The sequence below is a fragment of the Wyeomyia smithii genome, chromosome 3 (assembly GCF_029784165.1).
Source record: "Wyeomyia smithii strain HCP4-BCI-WySm-NY-G18 chromosome 3, ASM2978416v1, whole genome shotgun sequence".
Classification (NCBI taxonomy): Eukaryota; Metazoa; Arthropoda; class Insecta; order Diptera; family Culicidae; genus Wyeomyia; species Wyeomyia smithii.
In genome coordinates, this window is record NC_073696.1 from 102,133,344 (window position 1) to 102,147,427 (window position 14,084).

The 14,084-nt window shown below is 37.2% G+C and overlaps 1 protein-coding gene across 6 annotated transcripts in view; it reads right to left on the minus strand.

Annotated features, from left to right (window-relative positions):
- LOC129727520 (protein limb expression 1 homolog) overlaps window positions 1-14,084 on the minus strand; it is a 129,579-nt gene that overhangs the window by 5,560 nt on the left and 109,935 nt on the right. For 4 of the 6 annotated variants that reach the window (XM_055685428.1, XM_055685429.1, XM_055685425.1 and 1 more), the window contains exon 2: window positions 7,303-8,171. The exons of 1 other annotated variant lie outside the window; for it this stretch is intronic. In XM_055685428.1, coding sequence (XP_055541403.1) covers window positions 7,303-7,378 — 76 coding nt within the window. In that variant the 5' untranslated portion in view covers window positions 7,379-8,171. Of the gene's footprint in view, window positions 1-7,302; window positions 8,880-14,084 lie in introns of those variants that run through there. One more of the 6 variants, XM_055685427.1, reaches the window with a different exon arrangement.

A 14,084-nucleotide genomic window follows, 5' to 3' on the forward strand; every position in this document is an offset into this window, starting at 1 on the left:
CACAATATAAAAATAGAAAAAACTTTGCTAGTCTTTGCAAGTTCAAAACAAAATATAACGTCGATGCAGAGTAGCATTTTTTTGCGACTTCTCATGTTAAAGGCCCATGCGATGCAATTGGTGGCATATTAAAACGAATGGCAGGAAATCCAAGTTTAGCTAAAGAACATGAACATCCCATTACAAGCGCAAAAGAATTGTATGATTGTAATAAAAATTCATCAAAAATGTCATTCAGTTGGGTATCATATGAAGAATATGAACAAGTGGTAACAGAATGGAGCAATATTTTCAAAAAATCTATAATAATAGCTGCACACAAAAGTAATACTCTTTTGTTCCGATTTCAGAAAATAAGATACAAACGAAGCTGTTTTCAAAAGATGACGAATCATTTACTTATGATGTATATAAAATATACGGTGAAACTAGTTCTGTAAAGTATCTATGTCATAAAAAAATATGTTCCTAAGATAATAAAACTCGAAAATAAATATTTGATTCTTATATATATTTATATCACTTAGAACATTTAACTCTTTTCTTGAGAACCGTTCGTCCAATCGTTTTGTTGTCAGAAAATGAATTGTATATTTTTGATCAAGCATTCCAATGAACGTATGGGTTTTGCTGGAGAACCATGGACAAATTAAGAAAAACGTGTATTTTCCTAAATAATTATAATTTTTCGAGCTTAAATTAGAAATAACTCGAAAACCAATGCCTTTAGAATGTTTACTACCAAGAGCTTTTTGATTCAAAGTGACTCTTTGCATCTTTTAAAATCATCAGGATACAAATGTTTTGAAAAATGTTTGAATTAGAATTTTTATAAAAAAATTAATCTACCATAAAAAAATTATTTTTCATTTCTCCATCCTGGACTTTTTTTTAAAAGTTGCGTATTAACGTCAAGTTTCTTTAAAAAAAAATAAAAAAAAATTCAACTCGTTTTTTTTAAAATTGAAATTTAATGTTTATTTTCAATCTTTTTCGGTCAAACAATTTTTTTTTATACAGTGTATATTTTTTTATGGTGAATTTTTAATTCCCTACAACTCACTCTCAGATAGTTTCTCTAAACAACCAACGGTTTCTGGGCTACAATGCTTCGAATAAAACCTATGCCATAAGGCATACGCCCTTTTAGAATGTAACTCATGGGTGTAAAAAAACTCTCCACCTGTGAAAAATGCTCAGTTTGCTAAGCCAAATACGTGTGCAAAGTTTCATTCAAATCAAAAATGGTCGATATTCGACCATAGGTCATTTGGCGCGATCTTGCTCTTCTGCGAAAACGAAGGAAATCCATCGAAAACTAACCGATTTAGCATTTGAAATTGGATATATTTTTCACTTTTTCTGGTTTTAGATTTTCGTTTTACATCCCTATGTAGCCGAGTATGTAGCCGAACTTCCTGAGAGACGTAGTTGTACGTCAAAATAATAGAGTTACCGTTAGTTGTCAATTTTTTAGTCTGAGATTTCTTATATTTTGTGCCAACCTGAATAAATTTTATTTCATTTTATTTATTTTTTTATTATTGATTAGGGTTCCAATGAAAATCAACTTTTCGAATTGCATTTTCGATAGGGTTCTGAAATTTTGTTTTCTCGTAAAAATTTCCCATGCTAAATTTCAGCTCAATCAGACCTCAAAGCGGGCATTTTTTCAATTTATTGATCGATGAAAAAAAAATGCGCAGGAAACTGAAAACTGATTTTTGATCCCAAATATCTTGGAAACTCATTAAACATCGAAAAAAAAAATTTTTTTTCCAAAACTTAGATTTTCTGTAATTCAGAAAATATTCGAGGTGGGAGAGTCCCCTGTGTGTTCTGGTGTAGCTCAAGTCTCCCAACGAAAAAATTTTCATGTCCAGGAAATTTAATTTTTTTTTTCGAACAATTTTTTGATTAGATAACATCAGATCTCAACGTTTCATTCATTTCTAAGAGATTTGCTATCGAACAAGATTTCGATTCTGAAAACTCTAAAAATTAAAAAGCAAAGCAAAACCTTGGTGCTACATTCCGTATCGGAACTCGACCTTCCGTTTATTATACACAGACTTCGCAGCCAACTGTTGAGTGTACAGGACAATTGCGGGGCTAGCGCTACGATCCTACTGACACTAACAGTCTCTCCCGAGCCGAGACTCGAACCTACGACGACTGGCTTGTTAGGCCAGCATCGTACCTCGAGACCAGCTGGGAGATTCTAAAAATTACTCTTGTGCATTTTTCATTGCTCAAATGTGAGATTTTCACGACTGTAAGTTTAACCTTACCAGAAGTCCGAATAAGCTTATCTTTTGGATGGATGGATGGATGGGAACTTTTTTCGAAAAGACTGTTGAGTTCTAACGTTTGCATTTAAAAAATGCATTAGAAATGCCAGTTTTTCATGAGTTTACACGCACTGACGAAACACCCCATGCAGCATCAATCATAGTAACCCATGAGGCAGCAGAAAAAAAATTGACTTGAACTCTAACCGCGATAGCGAAAACAATGAAGCAACTGCCTTCAGACGCGTATGAGCTCAAAGAAAGTTACTCCGCTGTGTCAGAAACGGACATCGTGCGGAAAAAAGACGCCAGATAAGGGTCGGTGCAATCAGCCAAAAAGTGAAAAAGTACCTGGCAAACATAGACATACATATCCGGAAGCGGCAGTCCCGTCTACTAATCTAGAAGCCACAGGCAATGACGCAGCGGCAGCGGCTGAACATGATGAACAAGTCGATTACCCTGGCGAACCGCGACATGGCGGTGGTGATGGACGATAGGTCTCTCTCCCTGAATGGCAACGACTGGCAGGGCACTTCGTATTTTACTTCCCCAACGAAGAAAGTGAGCTCCGAGGTTAAGTTCATTTCACACACTAAGTTCCCCAAGAAGATGCTGCTGTGGCCGCCTTCTTTCGCTTCGGACTGGTCGTGAACGGGACAGTTTATAGTATAAAGTGCCTACCAAAAGTTGTTTTGGTGTTTTGGCCGGATCTGGCGATGGCCCACTACTAAAAGCGATCGTTGGAAGAGATGAAGCGGCTGAATATCGATATGGTACCCAAGTCGGCGAGCCCGCCCAACCTCCTCCAGCTGCGTTCCATCGGAGATTTCTGGGCAAATCTGAAGCGTAAGATCTACTCCAACAATTATGTCGTGAAAACGGAGAAAGAATTCAAAAACATGCCTACACCTGTGTTTTCGACCACCATGGCGAATCTTTCGGTTAGTTGCATGAAGGCCGCTCGCAAGAACGTTGCATGGAAAAATTTATCAAACTCAATTATCTGTTATACTTTTTTACTATTACCATCCGAAAAAAGTTCAATTTTTTAATGCAAACGTTACTACTGAACGAAATTCGAATTTTCTTATACATTCTGTTGGCACCCTATTGTTAATGCAGTAACGATTTTTCCAAAAATTTGGTTGAGTTATTAGTAGGTCGCCCCCTTGGCTACACCTTTGTCATTCCTTACTACCGACTCGGGAAAAAAGTGTGACGGCCGCTCTGAACATACCGTGTAAGCACAATAATTTTAAGTGATTTTCAATGCAAATTTTTAATAATTAATTGTTTTGTAATGCTAGCTGAGAGCTTGAAAAAAGTATTGAATTAATATTAGAAAATTAATTGCCTTCAAAAAATCCTGTTAGGTTTATATAACGTTTCATAATTTGTCACAAACAACCATAACGGCCCCAAAATCTTAATTGTAGATGACTACAAGTTGAATAAAAGCAAAACCGAGCGTTATCAATTAGAGAAGACTGGATCCCTTAATTATATCTTACAGAAGATAAAAAATAAGTTGAAGGTTAGGTTTTTAAAAAAATATTTAATAGGGTGATCGCTCCATTATTCATCTCAACAGCTAGGTGCGCCTATATTCATCTTATTTCTCTCATTTGTCCAATTTACTGTCAAATTTCTAAAATTTTGTAAGTAAATCTTTTTGCTTCTCGATATTGTCAAGTGGTTGAAAGTTTTACTTTGAAAATATGGTAAAATTTGACGATAAGTTGATCAAAAAGGCGTGATGAGATGAATATAGGTACTGAGCTGAATATAGGAGCGATTACCCTATTTACCCTATTCTTATGATTTTAAATGATTCAAATGGCCATTTCAAATCAAAATCAACTTTTTAAATGCATTCGTTTCCAAGTAATTTTGAACTAAAGTTTATTAATAAGGAAAGAACTTTTTAATTTTAGATTTACACGAAAAAAAGATGAATTTCCCTTGAAATTTATTTTTTGGTGAAACTTGACATTACTCCTAAACTTTTAGTATAATGTTCAGGATAGGTTTACTTACAAAAACTTTTTCAAACGGCTTCCAAACGATCATATACAGCGATTTTGAATTTTGAATATGATTTTTTTCTTATTGTAGGATCTGAAATTCATTTTTTTTATATATTTATAATAAAACTTATGACAATTCTCTAGAAGTCATCTCTTGATAATTTTTCTCTATCTTTCTTCATTAAAATCTTGTGTGTAAGGTCCACAAGTTTCATTGAATAACGGGGGACAACTGAAAATCTGGACTTTTTTGAGGCTCTCTTACTTCACAACAAACACGCTCAGAAAGAAATGAGAGTATGTTTATAAAAGCTTTCTCTCACCTCTTCACGACAGTATTTTTTGTTTTGTGTATGTATGCCTAGTTTCTTTCCAAATGACGTCGAAACAAGGAGCATTCCGCAAGCGCATTGCTCAGTTCGCTATGAACCACACGAAAATGTTGTTCACGGTAAACTATTCTGGAAGCGAGAATCTTCCGTTTTCGACCGTGTATATTTTTCTGCAAACCAAAGCCATAATCCGCCAAGAAGGCCAAGTGGAAGACCAACCAGAGTAGTGGACAGAAAAGGACTTTTCCTTTTTGTTTAAATCATGGTTTAAGCCTAGTAGTTTGGTTCTCAATCAAAATGTATACCAAAACGATTGTTTGAACAAAGTTATGATTCCATTTCTTTCAAAACTCCATACCGATGAAAAGTATGTGTTCTGGTCAGATAAAATATCAACCAATCACGTCAAAAAACACATACGTTTTTGAACAACCACGCGACTCCCTAAATACGCGAAAATACGCGACTCCCTAAATACGCAACCCAACGAATCTACTTCAGTGTCGTCCAATAGAAGATTCCTTGGGATTTTATGTTCCTTCGGGGTAAAAAAAAACTGGAGATCAACAATGTGCAAACAGTTGATTGGTAGAATCAAGAGATGCATTCGAAAAGTCGACGTGAAGGCCGTAAAACGCTCTTGTTTCGGCATCATAAAAAAGCTTCGTCGGAAGGTCGGTAAAAGACCTTTCTCAAAAGTTCATTTTTTTTCGTTCATAATGAATGTAGGTACCTTAATGAGAAATGAATCAGTTTTTCTTTAAGTTCATCCACTTTTTTTGACAGCAGTAAAAAAATTCTAAATTTTCAGTTGTCACCCGTTACTGAGAAGGTGCTTACAACATCTGGTCGAGTTGATGCGTAATTCTTCAAATAGAGTAACTGCTCCTCTTCTTATTTTTTTAGAATAAATAGGGTAGGGAATGGCTTAAGCAGTGGCGCCTATTTTAATCAATCGAAGAAAGCAGGCCTTAAACTCCTGAATTTTAATCAATATCGACAATTTCAATGATGGAAACGAAAACTTTGATTGTCTAGCTGTCTTAAGAATATAAGAAATACCGTTAATCACAAAGAACAATCACCATTCGAAACAAATCGACCTATATTGCAGCCATTCAGGAGCCAATTCGGGTGCTGAAAAAAGAAACGCCTGCAAAACAGATGGAAACTGCTTAAAATAGGTTCGGGGTGATTGGAATAGTGTTGCTAACTTAGTTTTACAATCTGAAAACAAGTTGTGACAGAGAAAAAGATAGAGAATAGATTAATATACCTCTGTTTGAATGTCACCCAACGCATTTCGAGTATTTCGTCTCAATACATAGGCGGTTCCTAAAGCTGCTTAGAATATGTTCCCCACCCTAGTAACATTTGAGAGTAAATTGTAAAAGTGGTAGTCAAATTATATCTTATATTGAGTAAAAAAGTCTCAGAAATCGATTGGAAGGTGTCTGATCTACGTAAAATGTCAGCAAAATGTCGATTTTTACCCGATTCCACTACAATACTAAAATAGGCTTATCTCGACGTTAGATTAACTTATTTGAAATCTGTTTAATGTAATATCAAGAGTGTAAGCGATACTCAACGATAGAATAACAATTTGTCTTCACATGATCTTCTCCTTTTGCGGGAGGGGGCACATTTAACTTTATCGAAGACGCGATGATTCTGTCTCATGATTATGCGATTATGCAAGATTTTATGTTTTGACCGGTCCTGGCCAAAAATGCAATCCCCTCCCCGCAAAAGGGGGAGGATCGCGTGAAGACAAATTGTAATTGTATCTTTGAGTATCGCTTATACTCTTGATGTTACATTGAACAAATTTCAAATAAGTTAATCTTACGTCGAGAATAACCTAGTATATTATTGTAGGGGAATTGGGGCAAAACTGATATGTTGCTGACATTTTTAGTGAATCAGACACCTACCAATCGATTACTGAGACTTTTTTTACTCAATATAAGACTTAATTTGACTACCACTTTCAGATATTAGCGAATTACCATTAATGCTCGGAAAATTCGATATTATTTTGCTTTCTGAAATATACTAAAACCATGCCAAAACCCTTTTCGTAGAATCACCGTTTTCGTCCGATTTAAGATCTGTTTTTTATAAAGATGGGTAAGAAGATGCTTATATCTTGACAAACTCTTAGAATTTTGGTCTTAAAACAAAATGGCGTCGAAAAAACATCGAAAATTTCCGATTTCTTCAAAATTCAAAATGGCGCCATTGATGCCCCTTAAGTTGAAATATGTTCAAACTCGGGGAAATTGATTTTGCATCGTAATACACAAAAAAATGTATAGAAACCAAGGCAGAAAAAAAGTCAATTTTTGTTGCACTGTGTAATTAAACAGATGTGAAATCCCTAATCAACCTATCCATTTTTACAAAATGTCATTTCTGCCTTCATTGGTAATTTGAGATGAGTTTATGTTATATAACATTTTGATTTTTTCTCGTAAGTTGAAAATGAAAAAAACTTTCACGGTTGCTTTAACATATCAAAATGTGATTAGTTGATTCAATTCCATTCACATTTTGGCTTTTCACGATTTCTAACGTTCGTACCACGTAAATTTCATAGTTTTCCACAGGTCCAAATCCTAAAACAATTAAAATCGTTTCTCTTACCACCATAGTCTCCGTCGTCGTAGAGGGCCGGAATGTGGGGAATAGACCAGATCGGTTCTTCCGAGTAGACCATCATATTGGCACTGTTTCGTTGGAGCACCGATTTAGTTCAGCAAGCTAAATATCGCAGCCACACACTTCGGGCGTATGTATAGTGCTTCTTTTGTGTAAACGGGCACAACGCGTCACGAGCGAACTCAGACACAGTTCACCAATACGAAACAAAGTTGTTTCTATGTTTTATGTTTCTTTGTTTTTCCACCAAGTCCTGATCGTTTCTCTTCGATTGCTCTCACTTCTTTTACCCTGGTTAATTTTTTGTTTTGATAGTTCCAACATGAGGGAAGAGAGCCTGACCCTGGCCGAGAGACGATTGAGAGGTTCAACTGTTCTCAGGTTTCACCAAAAGACTTTTTTATTATTGTTGTTCGAACTCTTCACTGTGCTGTATTTCGTTAAGAGGAACAGTAGTTGGTGTAGCCGCATGAGAAATGCTGGTAGCGCCTCTTCCGTCTTCTTTTCATCTGTTTCTCCTTCAATGATTCATTCAGAACATCAACGCTTTCCGGATAAATCATCACACGGGATGCGAAACAACCTTTCCGCTCATTGGCAGTCCACTGCTTCCACACACTTGCACAAACCAGTTGAGGTCTAGCTTGGGCCTGTAGCTAGGCTACACCGCAACCGCAAAGTGGGGTTCGTTGCTTCAGCTAAGCACGTCTCTTGCTGACAGCCGATGGTACCTAACTTGACCCGCTCTGAACAATACTGGATGCTGTTTCCCCTTGGCTTCGTTTATAATAGTTTTTTTTTCTGCTCGAAATCTTAAATTTTTATGGACGTTCTTCTACTTTTACGCGGATAAACTGGGCGTCCGAAAGAGACCGCATTGAAGAAATAAATATATAGAGATAAAATAATTTGTTGCATGAGAGTCGAGTTTTAGGTTTTTATTTTCGTTGTTCTGCTCTGTGAAGATAAAAAAAGGGTACACCATCGTATATTTCGTATCGTATCGTATGTTGGCCGCTTCGAGTCATTTTCTCACTTTGCTAGGAAGGAAGGGACTCGTGTCGGCGAAGGGAACATGGGCAACGGGTTTGGGAAGTGATTTCCCCCGTGCCCATAAAAGCCGGAGATCGATAATTGTTTAATAGTCCGAACGAAGTGATGATTTTATATATATCCCTTTGGGTTGATGGATCATTATTCGTTATAGAGAATAGGTGGTGATGTCTTTAAAAGTTGAAAGTTTGATATAGGGAGGTTACTTTAAGTGTATAGTGAAAATCTAGTTTTACAACTATTTATTCCAAGATTACATTCTAAAAACTAAAAAAAAAGACATACACACACAAATTTGCGTACGGATTCGCTTCCAATAGTTAGCAGCGAAATTACGTCATATCGGACTGCCGGAGTTGGAACCAACCATGCCGATCCGATCAAGTCGAATGTTAATTTCCTGAACACCTACTCGCGCGTTCTCTACATAAAATGAAAAATTGGCAAAAGCTTCGCAACAACGCACAGTCCACTCCGGCCAGATCACACCAGCGACAGTGTGGAGCACAGGAAAAAATAAAATGAAAACATTAAATGTTATTATTATTATTTAATCAAAAAACTGTTTTGTGACATATAAGCGTAAGCTTGGTTCGGTCGTGCGAAAGTTTGAAAACGTTTCATTTACTTTGTTGCCTCGCTGCGGTTCGGTACATATACACATCAATAAACCGTCAAAAAGTCCGCACCGGAGCAAGTCGGGGCATCCGAGAGCACGAGGGACCCCACTTTCAGCGATCGTTCACATCAAAACTTAGAAGTGCAGACTTTCTGTGCGAGCGCAGACCGGCGAGTATCTTGAAGAGGTCCAATTGTGTAAAACGAACGCCCGGCGGAGGCCCGAGGGGGGAGGCTCCTGCAGTGGCAATAGCGATTGATCGGAACAGGTTGCTCTTGTCGCGATGCTTTGAAACACACGACGACGCGGTAGGAGCAGAAAAATGCGACATCGACCGCGATTAACTGATGAAAATTTAGCCAATATAATGAAAGGCTGTATTTATTATCATGCTCTGCGTTTCGTCGCATCTCTCGACATTTTCGGCCTTTTTTTTGTTTCCCGTGTAAGAACCGTTTTTTAGTTCAAAATGTGGACTTTTAGGAAGGCGTGTGAGTTCAGGTTCGTCGTCTGCTGTCATTTTTTTGCCCGGCAAATCGACTGCACGCTTCGATATGCGGGCGCTGAACCACTTTCGACGCTTTTTGGTGTAAAACAAAAAAGCGACAGAAATTGAGGCATTAAAAATGACAAGATTTCAATCGGACCACTAGTTTGCTAGCAGTTGGGTTTATTTGGACAAATTTCTAATTTGCAGCCTAAGCCTTGGGGTATTTGAGGGGAAAATTTGAAAAGTTGAGTTTGAAGTGTAAGCTATTTTGCGATTAGCGAGCTTTTTGCCACTGATTAAGGATATTGATTTCACATCTAGTGATGGAGTTTAAAATTATTTCGCTACACGTATGTATTATCTGCTCTAACTAGCAGTGACATTAGTGAAAATATGACTACACTGGAGATATAAATTGATGAGTTTTTGAGGTTGCTGAAACGCACTATGTAAAAGTCATATTAGCGGTCGATTTTTGACTTAATTGTTTTCATAAACTTTTATTATTAATTATTTTCATAATTTTGTTATTATATTATTATCATTTTATTATTAATTATTTCCATAAACGAGAAATCTGTTCTAAAGCCTTCGATTTATGTCCATTGGTAGGATCTGTTATCTCAAAATTATCGTTATTCGTCCTACCGGGACCCAAAATAGGTAATATTTTAGTTCTGGAGATCAGCTTATGTTCACTCGCAACGCGGCGTGAGAGTGTATGTAGTTTTGAGTCTTTTAAACCTAATTTCATCCAAGAATCCCACCATTTAGAGGGTTGCGGTCTTCACTTGTTCAGGAGATCAAGGGCGTTTAGTTAGTGCAAATTTTGAATCGAAATTCGGTTGCAACGCGTTTACCTACCAGAGTTTACTTCGTTAATTCATCCACTTAAAAAACAGTGGTCTTCAAGAAAGTTGTTCAGAAGGGTTTCTGGTTGTCTAATAGCTGAGTCCGGAGTTTTGCCATAACGTGGTGCTAGTGTGCATAAAGTTTTCAGAATTTTCTTCTTACTCTATTTACTTACTTCTACAGGCTGAATAGTAACAGTGGGGCGAATAGAAATAAAACTTCTGAGCTTGAAAACTTTTATTACAAATCTTTGATAACACTCAAATATCATGTGATAAAATCTTCTTGGGTAGTTCAATAGTAACGAGTCCTCCAAACATATTTATGAGTCAGACTAGCACTACTGTCAGTTTGTTAAAAAAAAACAAAATGGAGGCTAATGTTCAGAGCGTTTCCGAGTGCTAAAAAACTTTGCCTATGGAAGCTATTTTGTTCCACTTCCAGCTTATTCGTGTGCTATACTGGGTCGGTAGTAAAGCATTTCAAGTTTTTACAGTGAGTTAGGGAACCGCCGTAACCTTCTACTTTTGTTTCACAGCAAACTCCCGGTTTGCCAATTTACAGGGCGAATAGAAACAACGCCATAACGAAAATACAATCGTATTGTGAAATGATGCCTGAAACTTGTTTTGTACATTCTCAGCCCATATTGGTCAGGACTCAAAAACAAAAAGGTTCAAAAAAGTACAAAAAAAAAAAATGGATCCACTTTGCCTTTTGTATCCCGTATCAATAAGTTGATGCAATTGTTCTTTTTTCTCCAAAACAGAATTCGAATCTTTCATCATAACGCAAGTGACTGATAGGTGTTTCTATTCGCCCCATTGCGGAAACAGGCAACATTTCTTTTAATGAAAGATTGAATTATATGATTATCTAAATGGTATTTACACTCTTGATAGAGGAAGGCTAGACCCTGGTTTTAAAGCTTTTATATTCGTTCTAGACATAACAGAATTTTTGTACACTGCAATATATAACGGAGACTGCGTTTTATTTTGAGAGTAGTGACCTAAATTTATTTCCAACTATCTTAAAAGTTGCATTATTTTGCTTTTAGCAATTAATATCTCTCATTGCATAAAGCATTGTTTCCCACTGAATCGATTAGATAGAGCTCCTTACTTTTTTGTCTGTAAAAATACTTCAAAGTTTCGCAAAATATTGAAAATATTGAATTCCCCAGTATGAAAACGCACTGAACTGGCCACTAATCAGAAGCTCTTGACCTTCTGTACAACTTTGTTGAAGTCAGCAACTTTTAAGAAAATCAGAATTGTCAAAATATGAGGAAAGCGAACGCTACGTACCGATGGATTTCTGCACTAAACTGTCGACCATCCAGAAGCCTAACGTTCTAAACAAAGTTACTGAAGATCACAACTTTCTTGGAGGTCGAAATGGTTTGATGAGTTTAGGTCAAAATACGACGGCGTATTGACAGAACCATCAACCAAAAACCCTTTACCTTCTGAACAAGTTTGTTGAAGCCCACAGCTTTCTAGAAAGTTGGAATCATGAGATAAGTTTAGGTCAAAAACGAAGAATTGAATGCACATTAGCGCCTTATGATGGTGAAATTCTGAAGCTCGTGACCTTTTGAACAAATCTTTGTAGGTCGTCAGAAGAACAAGATATCTGCCTATTATAGTGGATGCTCATTTTTTGGAAGGTATTGGAATACAATCAGGTATTTTACGCGGTTTATTTATACGCGGATTTTTTTTACGAGGTTTTTTTACACGTATTTTTGAAAACCCGCGATTTTTCTTACGCTGATTTTTTAATTAACGTGGTTTTTCTACGTGATACCGCGCTAATATAAAAAAATTTCGCGAATTCTCGAACTAACACGGGTTTGCAATTAAAAACGTGTTTATTTAGTAAAAGACCAGGAGCAGTAAAAAAGTAGTAAAAAAAACCCTCCGCCCTCCGAAAAATCCGGAATGACCGTCAAAGAGGACAATTTCAAATACTGGTTCTAGAGCGTCTCGGGTTTTTTCTAAAGCCCTTCTTGCTGGGTTACTTTACGCGGATTTTTGAATTAACGCGATTTTTTTTAAGCAGATTTTTGAATTCACGCGGATTTTCGCATTAACCCGATTTTTAGGCTGTTTTTTTACGAGGTACGTATCCCCCGCGTAAAAAAACCTGACTGTATTCAAATTGGGTGATGCAACACTCAGTGAAGCGATTTAAAACTTATGGTGGGTAGTGTATATTATGTGCGAACAGAAAAATTTCGTACATTTTACTTTGTGCTCATGATTCATTGTTAATTTCACATCGTTGGTACATTGAAAATTACATAACGCGCTAATTTCATCTTTTGTCTCATGATTACATTTTAAGTTTAGTGAAGTGGGAAAAGTATGTATTTTTTACGAGGAGGCGAAAAATAGACAAGGCCAGTTGTGCGGTGTGGTGTGACTTAGACTTAGAAAAAAATCTTTATCCAAACGAGACTCGAACCCGCAATCTCCGATGTCTCCGACTTGGTGTTTTGGCCAATTGAACTACTGGGAAGGAAGGTTTGGCCAATTGAACGACTGGGAATAATATCGACACCCCGTCGCAGAGAAAAATTTCCTCATCAAATGAAATCAGTTCGTGAAGAAATCTCAGCATAACGGAGCCCACTGAGTATCTCGATTACTCACAGCCGTAAATATAGTATGCCACTATACATAGCATGTGAGAGGGACAATTCTCTCAATTCAAAACTAACTTCCACAAGGCAGTGTGTGTGGTTGATTGAGGCGTGCTAGGAACGGGACACAATAGTAGAGGGTGATTCGTGATGGTTTAAAAAAATTTAGCTGAACGGAGCACCTTCCGTTGTTGTGTCACGTTTGCAGGCATAACTCAGATTGGCTTTGGTTTCGATCTCGCAGGTCTATAAGAGTTATCAGCGACAGCTGGCTCTTCTGCGTGTGATGAGATCTTCCTTCCAGTCACAAAAATAACGCTTGCACAGTAGTATGTGTGTGATAGGGGTGAGCAATAGAATAGTCGGCAGTGAATCGTGATACGAATATATTTTCTGGAACAGTATCACCGCCCCAGTAGTTTAATTAGTCAAAACACCATGCCGGCAACAGGAAGATTGTGGGTTCAAGTTCCGTCTGGATGCGGTATATTTTCCCAAGTCTGAACCATATTTTCAGTTCGCTCAGTCTGCCTTCAAAGAACTGATATTAACTCGTCTTCAAATGAAAAAAAATCTGTTCAAGTGAAGCAATGGTTTGATAAGTGTCACAGAATATCTGCTCCAGTTGTTTTTCTGTAAAAGTTTGCTCAATTCATGATCGTAACTTTATAAACGATGCACTCAGGAAGTTAGAAAAAAAATTTAAAAAATCGTGCTAAAAATGAAATTGAATGAGCTAGTCAAGACCATGGGCATCTAAAAAAACGCTTTGATCACATTTTGCATGAATGTTTACACATGTGCATTGGGCGTGAGATGGTTACCGCGTTTTTTAACAATTTATCTAAAAGACCAACGTGTCAAACTTCGAACAAGGATTTGGCAATGGTTGCGCGCAATAGGAAGGAATGTTTGCGACGATTCGTGACAATGGGTGAAACATAGACCCACAACTACACTCCTCAGTCCAATCGGCAGTCGGTAGAGCGGTTTTTGCCTGGTGAGAATCATCCAAAGCGCGCAATAACTCAACACTTATCCGGTAAAGTATCGGCCAGTATTTTTTGGTATTTGCAAGGCCGACTGCATTGAACATAACAAAA